The 15,581-nt window shown below is 35.6% G+C and overlaps 1 protein-coding gene across 1 annotated transcript in view; it reads right to left on the reverse strand.

The window, feature by feature from the left end:
• The window catches only part of NTRK3 (neurotrophic receptor tyrosine kinase 3), a gene marked incomplete in the record, with an annotated part of 446,565 nt that overhangs the window by 37,055 nt on the left and 393,929 nt on the right, over window positions 1–15,581 (reverse strand). The window contains 1 exon segment of the mRNA XM_072402705.1: window positions 13,363–13,535. Coding sequence (XP_072258806.1) covers window positions 13,363–13,535 — 173 coding nt within the window.

A 15,581-nucleotide genomic window follows, 5' to 3' on the forward strand; every position in this document is an offset into this window, starting at 1 on the left:
CTAATAAAAAACTTCCAACTTCTGACAAACATATTGTATTCTTCACTTAGAAAACTATTGCTGTTACACAAAATGTCTTTAATGCAACCAAATTTTCTTTCCCTAGCTGAGTTTTTAAGTGAATGTTTAATTCAGATGTGTAGTTGTGGGAAAAGAATGAAGTGACAGATGAACTTTTGTTTTATCAGTTTAAGTGAGTTCATTCACCCAATAAAGGGCAATGTATTGCCAAATACAGGGCAATGTATTGATCCAAGACGACTTTTATACTGCTGTGTCCCGAAATTCTCCTTGTACTGGGTGAATAAACTAACTTGAATTGATTACTAAAGTGGTTCTGTACTTTTGTCACATTTTACCAATAGGAAAAAAATAACAATATGAATTTACCAAGGTTTATTATAACTGAGAGCAGTTGGATTGCAGAATACTGTAGTCATACAGGTTAGAAGATGACGTTTGTTATAATATACATATCTTTGTCAATTTGCATGTTTCAGTTGAATAAATCTGTAGATGTTATCTAAGTATCTTTGATAACTAAGCCTAAATCTTCAGTAGTGCACACAATACCTAGAACTACAATGCATTGGATAACGTGAAGTTATATTGACCCATTTACCAACCAATGTAGCAGTGTATGCCTTCCAAAGAAGTATAATCTACATTTAGGACATACAACTAAAGTTTGTTTATTCCCAGCATATATGTTGGGCATATTTGTAAAAAAAAGCATAAAAAATACAGAACCTCAGTCCTGTAAGGGTTATAAAGTCATCTTTGCCTTTTCCAAATGGGACTTTTATGAGAACTGCCTGCAAATATACATATATACAACATAGCATAACTGCCCCAAGTCCTTGTAATTCTTCTTTGACCAATATAAATATATTTATATATATATAATCTCAATGTTAGGTATTACTATGCGTTAGTTATATATTTATTATTTTAATGTTATCGAATAATCCAGACAGATCTACGTGGAATATTTTAAGGTGTGGAAGGTATTGGTAAGTTTTGGGGTTCAGAGAACTGACTTGAGTTGTCCTGACGTATACAGGACATGCAACTGTTGCAGCAATAAAAAGTTATTGCCAAGATCTCTAGTGGGATATTCTCTATTGGTTTTCATTAAACATATTTTTGCTGTAATATCCTTATTCAACACCACCTTGACTTACTGAATTTATAGTGACACAAGCCCAACATCACTTTATAAAATTTCCATTTGACATTTGATCACATATACATTCCTTTTCATAAAAAACATGCCTAGTTTATAGCATGCCAATCCTTACAAGGTTTTAAATGAATTCCTGCAATGGCAAAACAGAGTCATTTGTGCAATGTAAAATGTATTTGATGTCAAATGTTTAAGTGTTTAATATCACACACTGATTGACATCTCTCTCTCTTCTCTCTCTTTCACTCTCTCTCTCTCTCTCTCTCTCTCTCTCTCTATATATATATATATATATAAAACCTATATTATAAGTGTGCTTGAAAAGCACAATTTGATCAATTGCAGCACATTTCTGGGCACATATGTGTATTTTCTAAATTTTTAGTAACAGATTGCGTATTTTAATTGTCTAAAAGTAGTGAAAGACACATTTTGACAATATGCAGATGCCACATGTCTCAATGCCTGAGTTGGGGTGTTGTTGTTCAATTTTTAATCAAGAAATGAATAGTGTGTCTGCATGACTTTGTGTAGTTAGACAGCTTTAATGTACTGAGATCTGCTCCATCTGTATGTATACCATAAGCAACAAAGGAAAAAAAACACAGAAACAAACTGTCTAGAACACTTCTATGTTCTTCAGATGTACAGAGCCAAGTTTCTGTTGCAGACTGTAAAATCACATTAGTTCAGAAAAGACAAATGTAGTCGCCATCTTCGACTTTTGCCATTATCTGCAATGCAGAATGTGATAGCACAGTGCAATAGATAACAATGCAAATCTTTGACACCAAATACAAGCCTATCTTTTAGTTCTGTGTCACTTTAGGTCATGCTTTGCAAAATTTTAATAATGAAACATGGATCACAATAACCACAGTTTTTTTACCCAATTTGGATTTTTGACAAGTTGCAATAGTCTTGTGTACCAAAAAAAGGAAATTTATACCTGAATTGGGACTTTTAGAATCTGAAGATATGCCTTTGCTCATAATTTCTAATAATTTAGATTTAGATTTGCCCCGAAAACATACTGATAGGTAGGTTAATAGGCTCCCCCCCCAAAAAAAAAAAAAATGGCCTTGACTATGATAGTAGCATATGATTGTGGACTTCAATGAAGGGCAGTTAGGGGAATTAAGTGTTGCAGAATATTATTACCTTTATTTATAAAGCACCAGGATTTTGTATTGTAAGAATGCCATGGGCCTTACCATGAAATCATGGATACAAAGTTGACTTGGATACAGAGCCCCCTCCTATGTTTTTTTTTTTTTTTTGCAATTGCAAAACTAATAAAAAACTTTTTAACTTCTGACAAACATAAATTCCCTTTTACATAATGTACTGTCATAGTAAAGTATTCTTCACTTAGAAAACTATTGCTGTTAAACAAAAAGTCTTTAATGCAACCAGATTCAAATTTTCTGTTCCCAGCTGAGTTTTTAAGTGAATGTTTCATTCAGATGTATTGTTTTAGTAAAGAAAAAAATAAAGACACAGCTGAACTTTTGTTTTATCAGTTCAGGTGAGTTCATTCACCCAATAAAGGCAACCTATTGATCCAAGACAACTTTTTTTACTGCTATGTCTTGGAATTTCGCCTGTACTAAACACTACTTTGTTGCTGAGAAATGGATCTCAAAGTCCACTAGGATAAACAGTTGACATGAAAACTAGCATCTCCATTGGAAAGTTTGCTTTCAAATACTATTCTGATAGAAAGAGGTTTAAACTTACCCTACCATCCAAATGTAGGCTTTATATGCCTAGCATAGTAATGTAGTCTATTTCGGCAATACTTACTTGCTGTTTGCTGAGAGATGGACCCCAAAACCCAGAAGAGTGGGGGAGTTTAAATATTTAGAGGGGTTTCCCGGGCTCCAAACTGCTCAGTTCTAAACCAGCCTTTATTGATATTTATTGACCAACCTCATCGAGAAAGAAGATGGGGGAAAATCCAACATTTTACATTTTCACCAAACCAACAGGTAATGGTAAACGAGAATAACGAGTGATAATTGTCTAGGATGAGACATCTCTCTACTATGACCATCTCTAGGACTTGGAATCAAGAAAAAGTTACCCAACGTCCATCAAAATTATTAGGGGTCATACACCTTTCCTTACTTACATAATATACATAAGAATAGTTTAGTAAACTGAAGGTTGATTTGTTGAAATTTGTATAATGCCAAACTTATTGGTTAAACTTTATCAAATAATTGCTTATTTATAAATGCTAATGCTGCTGTGTCTATTATTAACTTAACGTATATGTATACATCATGTACTCTGGGAAATTATCTAGCAGCAACACACCTTGTATCACAAAATGTGTTTCACTTGTTCTGATGAGATTGCTGAACTTATATTTCTGCAGAAAATGCTGAATACACAAAAGTTCCCATTATGCTCTGTTACAGAAAAGAAAATAATAAATAAATAACCAGCCACAAAACAAAATTAAACCATAGCAGAAATGATAAATGACTATGTCTTGCTGTTAATTTGTTCTAATCCTACATTCCAGGTATGGACCTAATGATAATTGTAATAGAGTAGTGTACCTTCTAAAAATCTTACAACATTTAATTATATTTATGTAACAAATTTATAGAGTATATAAAACTCAGTCTATGAATCTGGCTAAAGCAGACCAATAAACAAACATTGAACAGATGTCCATACAGGGTCTTGTTTCCAAAAAAGTTTAACCTGTACTTGTATGTATGAACATATTCTACAGGAATGCAGGGATGAGTTCTAGATGGGCAGTACACTTCCCCCAGTTTTGACTTTCAGTTTCCTTAGACCAGGGGTCGACAAGTTGTTTGGGCCACTAGGCCATTTATGGGAAGGGCGGGAGCACACTAGGCCTGGACCAGCCCAAATGGCTCTGCCCACCACCAGGGAACGCCCCCTGAAGTGAAATCACTCTCCTCTGTATCCGTTGCAGAGGAGAGGGATTTACCTGCAGGGAACTTTCCCTATGTACAGCGGCAGTGAAAGTTTCAATGCCAGCCGCGGTAAATAGGGGAGCAAATGCAAGAGGGCGGCACCGGAGAACCATCGGCTCCGGTAGTTCCTTGATTACATACACTGTGGTGCACTAAAAGCGACTATCTACAACACTATGGGGTCATATCACTTTTAACTGCACAAGAAAGTCTGTGTTATGGATTTTAAACAAATAATTTTGCTTTCCAACATCAATGTTTGAATAACATAATACCAACCTAATCATCAACCACTATCTGAACAAATACATAGATGCGGTACTAATAACCTTCTGTCCTTCTGATAAAGCCTATTGGTGAAACACGTTAAGAACTGTAAAAGTTATTGTATCATTACAAATTATGTGATTACTGAATTGTCATTATTTGCATCTTGCAAGTATTTATCGTTTTGTGATATGTTTTTTTATAATATTGTATAATAAATTGCAACAAATTGTTTTTTAACATAAATTGTGTTGTTAGTGTTGATATTTGGCACCATTTTTGAGTTTATTATAAGTTAGCACTCTGGGCAGCACTAAGTTCCGGGTTTGAATCTCGGTCAGGACACTATCTGCATGGAGTTTGCTTGTCCCCCCCAATGTCTGTGTGGGTTTCCCCTAGGTACTGTGGTTTCCTCACATTCCAAAACACACAGTTGGTTTTTTTGGCTTCCAACCGGATATTAGATTAGAGGCATGACTATAGACTTTGTAAAGCATTGCATATTATGTTGGTGCTATATAACTACAAGTTAATAATAAGGTTAATAATAATATTAATAATAATAATAATAATATATCTTTTTACTGTGTGCTGCACTGATCCCAGCCTCCCAAATATAAATAGTAAGCTGTACTAAACCTTAAATATAGGTGGAAGCATGGGTTTATGGAGTATAGTTTCAATTGGGTAGCCAAGGAAATTACTTTTTAAGTCTAAGATTTTTCCAGAAGAACCGGGAGGATGTCATTATCTCTTCATATTTGCTGAATCTACTCACCTTGCAAACAGATATGCCTCAACTTCTGTTTAGAATGTGCAAACCAATAGGATAGGAAAATATAAAAGTTATTCTGCTCTACTGGGAATGATGCTGACCTACAGTCCAAGTACTTGTGACCTCAATAACTGTTGTTAACCTTAAAGCCAACTTTAAATGAACCAAAGTAAAGTAAGAACATTGTAAACATTCAAATTTCGAATGTCAAATTCTTGTTCCCCTAGCACAATCTTGCTCGACCTTATTAACATGAGGGAACCCTTGAAATAACATTCAGGTCTTAGGTAACCCCTTCTATAATAATTATATTGACATCTCATACATTACAGTAGATTAGTATGGGGGTCATTGGAAAAAAAAAATACATTGTTGCCCAGGAGAAAGAATGTCATCACAACTGATAGCCAAAAAATATTTGGTGACTTGGAAGGCACAAATTGTTAATTGCTCAAAGAACCACTAGCAACCTCTGGGCTCCACGGAACCCTTGCTGAAAAACGCTGCTCTACGCTCCTTACAGAATACAGTCATATCAATGAGGAGTCACTGTTTATGACCACAGTAGATCTGTGATATTGTTGTTACATACTTTATCTGACTTCTAATAATAATATTATTGGATGATTTAATATTGAAGGACTGAAGTAACTGAGTTTTGCCATAAAAGAATTACTGGAATAACATTAGCTAGTTTACAAAGTTTGTATGACAAAATATAAAAATTTTGGATTGTCAATTCCAATGGTCAAAACTGTGAGATAGACAATTGGGAAACTACTCAACAATTTCACAGTTCATCAAGTTATCAAGAATATTCCTATAATTAACAGCAATTAGATTTCATAGATTTTCGAGTCCAAATATATACGGATTCGGGTTTGCATTAAACTACTTTCATAATTTGTACATTGGTCACGTTTATGTTGAAAATAAAAAATGAGATGGAAGTCAATATTTTATCAAAATTCAGATCATAAAACACTCAGACCCAAAACAGTGTTTTATTTTATGCTTTTCTGATAAGACATTCTTTTGTATGTTGAATTTCACTTCATCCATTAAAAATGTCTACAGAAACCTACATTGCCAGGTGCTGGAATGTGAACACGAGGCGTGAAGAGATTTAAAAAAAAAAATCTTTCATAAATATGGAGATTTAATCTGTCATATGGAAATCATAACTAAACTAAAGAAATTCAGAAATATGTTTTTTATTCTGGTTCTCAGATTTTCAAATTCAAGGGCAAGGAATAACGTGATTTGAATGATGTTGTGGGGCATGTGGATTGCAATATTCCGGTTTTATAGAATAAAGCAAAGAATAAATAAGATAATATATATATATTATACATTATGCAAATCTTTTGTATTTTAAAAACTGAAAAGCTTGCAAGAATTGGATGCCTAATATCCACATGAAAAAAGTAAAAACTATTTTGATCTGCTTTATGTATTGGAGAATTATATCACTGTATCACATGCAAGTGCATGTGATGCAAATGTAAAAAAAATATATTTTTTGCTTGTACATTATTAATAATAATAATACTAACTGGAAATTATATAGCACTGGCATAATATGCAGCACTTTACAAAGTCCATGGTCATGTGATTAGCTGTCCCTCAAAGAGGCGCACAATCTAATGTCCCTACCATAGTCATATGTTATTACCACTGTCTAAGGTTAATATTTTTGGGGAAGCCAATTAACTTAACTGCATGTTTTTTGAATTTGGAAGGAAATTGGAGTACCCGGAGGAAACCCATGCAAACATGGGAGAACCTGCAAACTCTATGCTTGGGTGGTTAAGGCCAGCAGAACTTCATGTCATTTACTGAACTAAGTGAATTATCCCCTTCAGAGTTATAATTGATTTTTCTATGTGAATACCCTAAATACCATAGAATCAACCAAGGTGCTAATAAGCTCATGTATATATATATATATATATATATATATATATATATATACACATTTATTTTAAGGCTGGAAATAAATAAGCTGTATTACTTTTCCATTGCCTACTATGTGATCTGCTCAAAGTAGATACACTGACATGCACCAGTGACTGCTAAGTATTTAAATCTTTATTGGCTATTTAGCAATTGAAAGTAGAACTTGAATGAGAGATGTTTACCAATGCTATTCTTAGATTAAAATGATCTCACCAATCACACAACTCTTACAGATATAACCGTCGTCTGTTGAACATAAACTGAAAAAGTCTATCTACAAAAAGGGTCAAGCTAAGTATTTCCTATGGTTTTGCTCCATTACTCTGCCCAAAATGACTATTACAGCATTTAACAACTCAGTGTCTTTTCCAAAAGAGGCGAGGGTGGCCTCTTAAAAGACTATAAAATGAATTTGTCCGAGTTTAATTGTGACTTTCAATAAAAATTGGAAAAGCAGTAAAATGGAAGAAGCTCACTTTATAACCAGCTTCTCTTGGAACAGCATCATAAATAAAGTTCCAGAGGTTTTATTGCAGTTCATTGTGCCTTGTGGAGAAAACATTGAACAATAAAGGTGACCGATGCAGCAGGGAAGTCATTTTAATTTTAAACTGTCGGCCATGTGGGTGATTAAATGCTCTGGAGATCTCTTGGGACGATGCCTCACAAGGTCCCAGCTACTGTCCACATTAGAAAACTAGACGGTTTCAGCCAGCGATGTCAAAAGCTGAAGGATATTAATAATGTGAAACAAGAGATGGAATGCAAGTGAAACATCAGTGAAAGGAAGTGCAGTATCAAAAAGGGAACTGTAAAACTTGCTATGCTTGCATTATGGTACACAGAGGTGTTATTTGCCGGGCAAAACTCCCTTTTCGCACCCAAAATGGAAATATCAACATTATTTTTTCATCAGGTAATACAAAAGATCTTTTTGATAAATGGAATGCAAAAAATATGCATATCAAACAAATATAGCACCACTGTGCATTCCTAATTGCTGTTTATGTGACCCTCTGGGTGATGTTGGGATACTGATATGCTGATACCATGATATTGGTGGGAAAAAGTTTTGGTGCATAAGGTAAGATGATGATGGAACCTCTTCCGTCTTTACTGCCGCAACTAAAAGGGAGACCCGCAGCCTCCCTGAATATATACATCACATATCCCAGGAGGCTGTGGGCTGCTCCTTCTGCACATGCTCAAGATCTCAATCTCATGCCTGCGCAGTGTGAGATTGGGTAATGTAAGCTTAACCCGGAGGAAGAAGATAGCTGTACCTGATATTTAGTCAATGCCGGAAAGAAGTGAAAACCCAGAATAGAGCGGGACTGACTGGACTGGAGGTTTGAGGACTTTTCACCTGTAAAGTTAAATGGTACTTTTTTTGTGAATGTTCTGCTTTAAGTTGGGTGTTAATTTTCGGAAGACACTACTATCTGTCATATCAGGGCATACTAACCTCTTGATACCCCCTCCTTTCATACATCGCCCAGGTATATTTACCCATCTGTGCCTTTATGCTTCATCATAGCATTTGCACCACTGCTGTAAAGGAACGAATGTAAAATGCCCCATGGGTCAGTATGTGGACCGAAACATTTGCATGTGTGTACATCTGGGGGGGCAGTAACTTTATCCACCTGTATAGGCTCCAACAGCTGACACCCGATCCTAAACAAAGTGGATTTCTTCAGTGGGAATCCAGCATAGAATGCAGCACAGTGCACCTTGCTTGGTGGTTGGGTTGAGTTGGGTGTTTAGGAAGCATGGTCACTCTGAATGGACAATCACCAGTGTCTCTCTTAGTCTTAGGTTAAATTGTAAATGACAGGGTAGGATTTTAAGATTTAGGGTCAGTTAATTTTAAGGGTAGACTGAATGTTAATATTAGTGTGAAAGACATGCTAAGTGTACCTCATATAACATGCATACTTTCCTGTTGATGTTTCCTACATGCTCTACATTAATTCATAAAAGCATTTCACATTCTCAAAAATAACTACTCCCCACCCCTTAGGCCATTATATGGCTCTGATGTGAATATGTAAAAAACAGGTTAGAATGTAGATTGGGAAACAGGAACTCTACACAAATGAAAAACATTCAATGATTGTATGGATATGTAAATCTGTACACCTAACAATGACTTATTCTTCTCCATCTTCTTAAATAGGTTAAAGCCAGGTCTATCTCCAGTACATTTATGCATTTAGGAAGTCTTTATTTATAGCTAATTTTAAATGTTTATGATCTGAAATCAGCAATTGCTTCTTTCTCTGGGGATTCTGTATATCAAAAGTATCCAACAAGAGAAAGCACTGAACAGTAAAGATGACTGATGCAGCAGGGAAGTAATTGTATTATTATTATTATTATTATTATTATTATTATTATTAATAATAATAATAATAATAATAAACAGGGTTAATATAGCGCCCAACATATTATGCAGTGCTGTACATCAAATAGGGGTTGCACATGACAGGCAGATACAGACAGTGACACAGGATGAGGAGGGGACCCTGCCCTGAAGAGCTTACAGTCTAGGAGGAATGTTCCCTATCTATCCCTATAAAAATAATATTTATTTCAAATGTTTTTTTTTAATATTAATATTATTATTATTAATAATAATATTAATAATAATAAACAGTATTTATATAGCACCAACATATTACACAGTGCTGTACAATATGACAGACAGATACAGACAGGAGGAGGAGAGGACCCTGCCCTTAAATTATCAGCCATGTTGATTAAATGGCCTGAAGGTCTCCTGGGACTAGATGGCTTCAGCCAATGATATCAAAAGTCCTCTCCAGGGACTTTTTATATCAAAGTATACAATGTTCAACAGTATCCCATCAAACTGTGCAACCATTGTGAAAGATTTCCAAAGCCCTGGTAAGGAGCAATATGTCTAGTCTATCACTGATTAAATTATAGACTACTGTCAATTAGAACATTCTCATGACCACTTGGGATTAATTACTTTAATGTTAAATTCAAAATATAGTTGTATTAGATTATTTTTCATTAAAAGGAAGGAAAAAAACATGTAAAATAATATATTTACAAATGATGTGAAAACCGCAGAGCAGTGTAGTAATGTTACGGCTCCTTGTGCAATTATGCATGTGCTTATCATTCCAAACAAGGAAAATATCAAGGGTCCAATTTACTAAATACCAGCAAGAAACGCTCGTAATTATTTGAAGAGGTAAGTACCACTCCATATCAAGTTTAAAAACATGATTTCTATGTAATAAGAGAATAGCATCAAAGCAAGTGCTTGGAAACCCTATTAATTATCTCTTCCGTGCAGTTTTAATAATTTTGTTAGGTGTATGTATTCATGGTGAGAATGTATTAATATGTTTATTTTACTCTGTCTTTGCTTTGTGATGTGTACACATGAACTTTTACAATTAAACCTAAAGTAGTTGTAAATGCTTACTGAATTACAATAATTGTGCTAAATTGTGGGATATTATAAACAATTTTCATGTTTTCTTTTACAAGATACTGACGTCAATTCAAAACAGCATCAAGGACATGTGATGTGATATTTTTCTTGTAGTGTAGGCACTTGATATTAAGGGAATGTTCATCACATGTTCAATTCAAAAAATTAGATTTAGGTTATCAAGCTATTTGGAGTTACCTTATTAGAGTGCCGGTTTAGTTTATTCAAAGGAGGAATATTTTCATGAACGGGGTATTAATGAAGACTAATCTATTTAAGTTTATTAAAATATTATTAATATTATTTTTTTATTGCTAATAATAATTTTATTATTATTATTATTAATAATAATAATCTTGTTATTAATATTAGTTAACAGTATTTATATAGTGCCAACATACGCCCAGGAGAGCTTACAACCTAAACAGGGTGGCAAGCAGGGTGGCAAGAAGGTGGCTCAGTGGGTAGCACTCTGGCCTTTGCAGCACTGGGTCTAAGGTTCAAAACTCATCCAGGACACTGTCTGCATGGAGTTTGCAGGTTCTCATTGTGTTTGCGTGAGTTTCCTCCAACATTCCACAAATATGCAGTTAGATTATTGGCTTCCCCTATTTGACCTTAGACTGTGATAATGACATATAACTATGGTAAGAACATTAGAGCCCTTTTGAGGGACAGCTAGTGACATGACTATGGACTTTGTAAAGGACTGCAAATTATGTTGCTGCTATATAAATACTGTGTTATAATAATAATAAGAGGTGGGGGAAGCAGCACACAATAGGAGGGGGGATATGGAATAGTGGGTAAGTAGTGAGTGCTTTAGGGGACATAAGGAGAAAGGTAGGCAAGTTGGAAAAAATGTGTTTTGAGGGCTCTTTTAAATGAGCAGAAAGTAGGGACAAGCCAAATAGGATGAGGAAGGCCATTCCAGAGAGTCGGTGCAGCTCTAGAAAAGTCTTGTATCTGTGCGTGTGATGAGGTTATGAGCAAGGAAGTCATTAGTAGATCATTGGAGGAGAAGAGAGCGGCTAGGGGGTATTTATCTATAAGGTCAGAAAGGTAAGTGGGGCAAGAACTGTGGAGGGTTTTGAAGGCAAAGCACAGGAGCTTGAATTTGATTCTAAAGTGAAATGGAAGCCAATGGAGAGAACTACAAAGAGAGACAAAACTCCATTTGCCTAAAGATCCTATTTTAAGGCTCTGTACTGGGAAATGTTTTTTTAGGTGCCAAGTAACATTCACACATTCCTTATTTATTGACTGGTTCTTTGTGATTTGTTTTCACATTTGTTAATTGTCAAATGCAATAAAGGCATAGAATATATAATGATGCTCATTGATAAAAGTTTTCACTTTAATTTTACCCCTTTGCTTTATACACAGTGCTACAAACCTTTTCAGTCTACCCTACAGCTACTTCCCCTTCACATGCACCTACCCTTTGTCTGCAGATTGGCTGCAGATCTTTTCTATAGATCCTTTTCTTCACAACAGTGTACCAGGGTTATATGTAATAAGGTCACAAGTCAAGAGCACAACTAGGAGGCAAGGACAGAGCGTTGTCACTGTCTAATAAAGCTGGAAATTCATTAAAAGCTTACCAGCCATTGCTTTAATGAAATCCGAAGATCTAAAAGTTTGGCAATAACTTTTAAATGATAAGATTTAGTAAGAACTTTTGAAATGATAAGATTTAATGATTGGGTTTACATACACATATGCACATCTCAGAGAACCCCCTTTCGCTAAATCAACTCCAGTGCGCATGCACAGGAGGTGTGTCATCCTGGCCAATCACAAATGATGAAAATTAGGACTCCAGAAAGAGTAGAAGAGAAGGATGGTGGCACCCATGATGGAAAAAGAACAGGTAAAAATAAAAAAAATGCAATCTTGCAGGTATGCATAGTTTATTGCAGAAGGGGCATCACCTGTCACGTGGAATAAAGGACCTGCCTGGTCACAATTCTTAATTTTTACATTGAGTTTTGCTTTAATGCATAGTAAATGCATCTCATATGCCCATGTACACTAACCCATAATTAACTGGTTTGTATCATCCTAAATACTACCCCTAAAAACTTTTCATGACAACGGATAGTTGCGTAATTATTGCATTTACTAAATGAACTATTTTTAATTCCTTTAGTAAATCTAATCCCTTGTGTGGAGGTTTCATAATAAAAATACATATTAGATATGGAACACTTTTGGGTCACAATGCGTTCTTCCAAGTAACTAACCATAAATAATTCCATTTTCTCCTTATTAGCAGTTTCACCATAGTTTTTGTGCCTGAGACAAAAGGCTGAGGACATTTTTTTTTAAATAATAAAAGTAATGAGGAACACCTAATTAATTAATTTGACATTCAATCCAAATTCTCCAGAGTTCATCTGCTATAATCATTTCCATCCCATGTACTACACAATTATCATTACCATCACCTGCTGCTCTGGTGAACGTCATTAAGGGCACCGTGTCAAAAAATCATCACGCTGAATGAGCTGCTGTCATCTGGAAGAAGTTTTTATGTGGCTTCTAGTCTTTGGTTCAGAAAGGAAAATGGGGGCAAGGAATGAGTTTTGCGCATTTGGACCCATTTAACCTAGCTCTGAGTATGGCTGAGCTACCTAAGGCCTCTTATAGTTACAAATTAGTCAAAATCCTATACATCAAAGGAAATTAAATCTTAAAATGCATGATAATCTAATATTATCTAATATCAGCATGCACTTACCTCAAGAACTTATTTAGATCTCCATGCTTCATATATTCAAACACCATAATAAGTGGATCTCCGTCACCACACACTCCATAGAACTTGACAATGTGATCATGCTGCAGGTTGGTAAGAAGTTCTGCCTCTCTCTGGAAGTCCTTGCAGGCTGTTAGTGTTGGGTCTTTTAAGGCCTTAAGGAGAGAAAAAAGTAAACATGATCAATTATAAAGAGTAATTGAGGCATAAAGTATATCCCATGTCTGTCCAAAACATTTCAGGTTTTCAGGGAACCCCTACTATAACCACAGTAGTAAGAAAGCCACTTACACTGCCAACCATTGGGAAGGCTGTTACCCTTACAGATAGCCAAAAATATCATTGAAATCTGTCTGAGAGGCACAAGAAACCCCGGTTGAGAAACACTGAAATATAGTTACAAAGCTGTTTGTGCGTGTGGACTAATCTTCATTCTGTGTGACCTTACAATAGGCACTTTAATTTTGTCAGCACTATTGCCATAGGTATTAGATTATTGGAGGTAGACCAATATAGGTAGACCATATTGTTCAGATTTTGAATTTTTAAGCTCATTTCTAGGATAATATACTACCACATACTGCATAACAGACAAACGCAAAGCATGCATTATGTATGCTTTAAGGTGCGTATGCAGTAAAGGTGTACTGGGTGCCATTAAGAATAAATGGAATAATATTGCACAAATAGTAGTATGTATTTTAAAGTGTACCTAAACTCAGAAATTTCATATTGCAGAAAAGGGTAGACAACCCTTTCTGTTCTGTTGTTTGTTTTTTTATTTTTAAGTGCAACACCGCCACCTAATTCTTGATCGCCTAGGTGATCAAGAATGATTGGGAACGCAAAGCCTCCCGGGAGGCTCTTGGATGCTCCTTCTGTGCATGCCTGAACATCTGCGCATGACTTTTCACGCAAAAGAAAAAAGTTTTTTTTCCATCCTACATCACCCGATCTCGCGCCTGGGTCGGGTGACATAAGATAAAAAACCAGGAAGAAGAGGAGAAGATGGCAGTGCCTGGAGCACCGGCCCTGGGATGGATGCCGGGATGTCGCGGACCCGATGTAAGACCACCCCAGGTAAATCGGACTGCTCTGCGGGATTGATAGTAAGTGCATTTTTTTTGGGCACTTTTCAGTTTAGTTTCTCTTTAATATTGGTCTGATTTAATAAAGCTCTCCAAGAATAGAAAAGATAATGCTTTATATAAGCATAAGGCTAATATAGGAGTACCTGGATGATCCAGAAAACCTGGAATGAATTTCCTAAAAATCATTTGCTAATATTTGGTAAATGTTTTTGAATCAGATCTATTCCAGGTTTGCTGGACCACTTAGGTTCTTCCATGATAGTCAATCTTCTCTGGGCTTGGAGAGCATTAATAAATCGGGTAGTATGTGTTTGAGTGAAGTGTCCATGTAAACGGGCTCTAAAACTCCCACAGCTTTTCATGTCCACCCCTTTTTGAAAAACCACATCCCCTTCTCCTCTCTTCTGCGCCCTCTTAAATCTACCACAGCCTTACCCACTTATTTTCTCGTGTCAATAGTTAAAGTGTCTTGCTTTTTCTCATGAGTGATACACCAGGGAAATCCGTTCATTATAAAATGTGCTTTTTATACCTTTTTGCTCAGTTGTAGTACTTTATTATATATATATAAATTTTTCACAATTAAAACATATCATGATTTGCTTTGCAGCAGATGAGATATAGAGCTGCATCCTGGAATTTAAAACCTGTCAGGAATAAACTCCATCCTGTCCTGGAGACACTCATTCTCTAAAGAGTACAATTCAGATTTATTGTATTCATAATCTTTAAACGCATCAACTCTTGCAGTCTTATTTGGCAGTTTGTATTTTTCTTGGAATTGCTTTTTATTTCCATAAAAGTGAGATGCCAAAAACCCACACTTCACTAAGTATCATATTTTCATGTAGTTTTATGCTGATTTGGATCATGATCTGTGAAAGTACATTTTTAATCCTAGCCCTAAATCTGTCAAGAGTAAGACTACATAAAGTGAGTTGATTTTCTTTACAAACTTACTGCTTCAGGGCCTTGAAGTCTATTACTTTGCAACGCTAAAACTGGCCCGTCCAGTAGTTAAAGCTGAACTCTGGGCCCATTGCTAAAATTACAGATGGAATTCAAAAGGAGCTGTTGTGCCTGCCAAAGGATTTGTATTTTGTTCCTCCG

This window comes from Pyxicephalus adspersus, chromosome 2 (assembly GCF_032062135.1).
Source record: "Pyxicephalus adspersus chromosome 2, UCB_Pads_2.0, whole genome shotgun sequence".
In the NCBI taxonomy this organism is placed as follows: domain Eukaryota; kingdom Metazoa; phylum Chordata; class Amphibia; order Anura; family Pyxicephalidae; genus Pyxicephalus; species Pyxicephalus adspersus.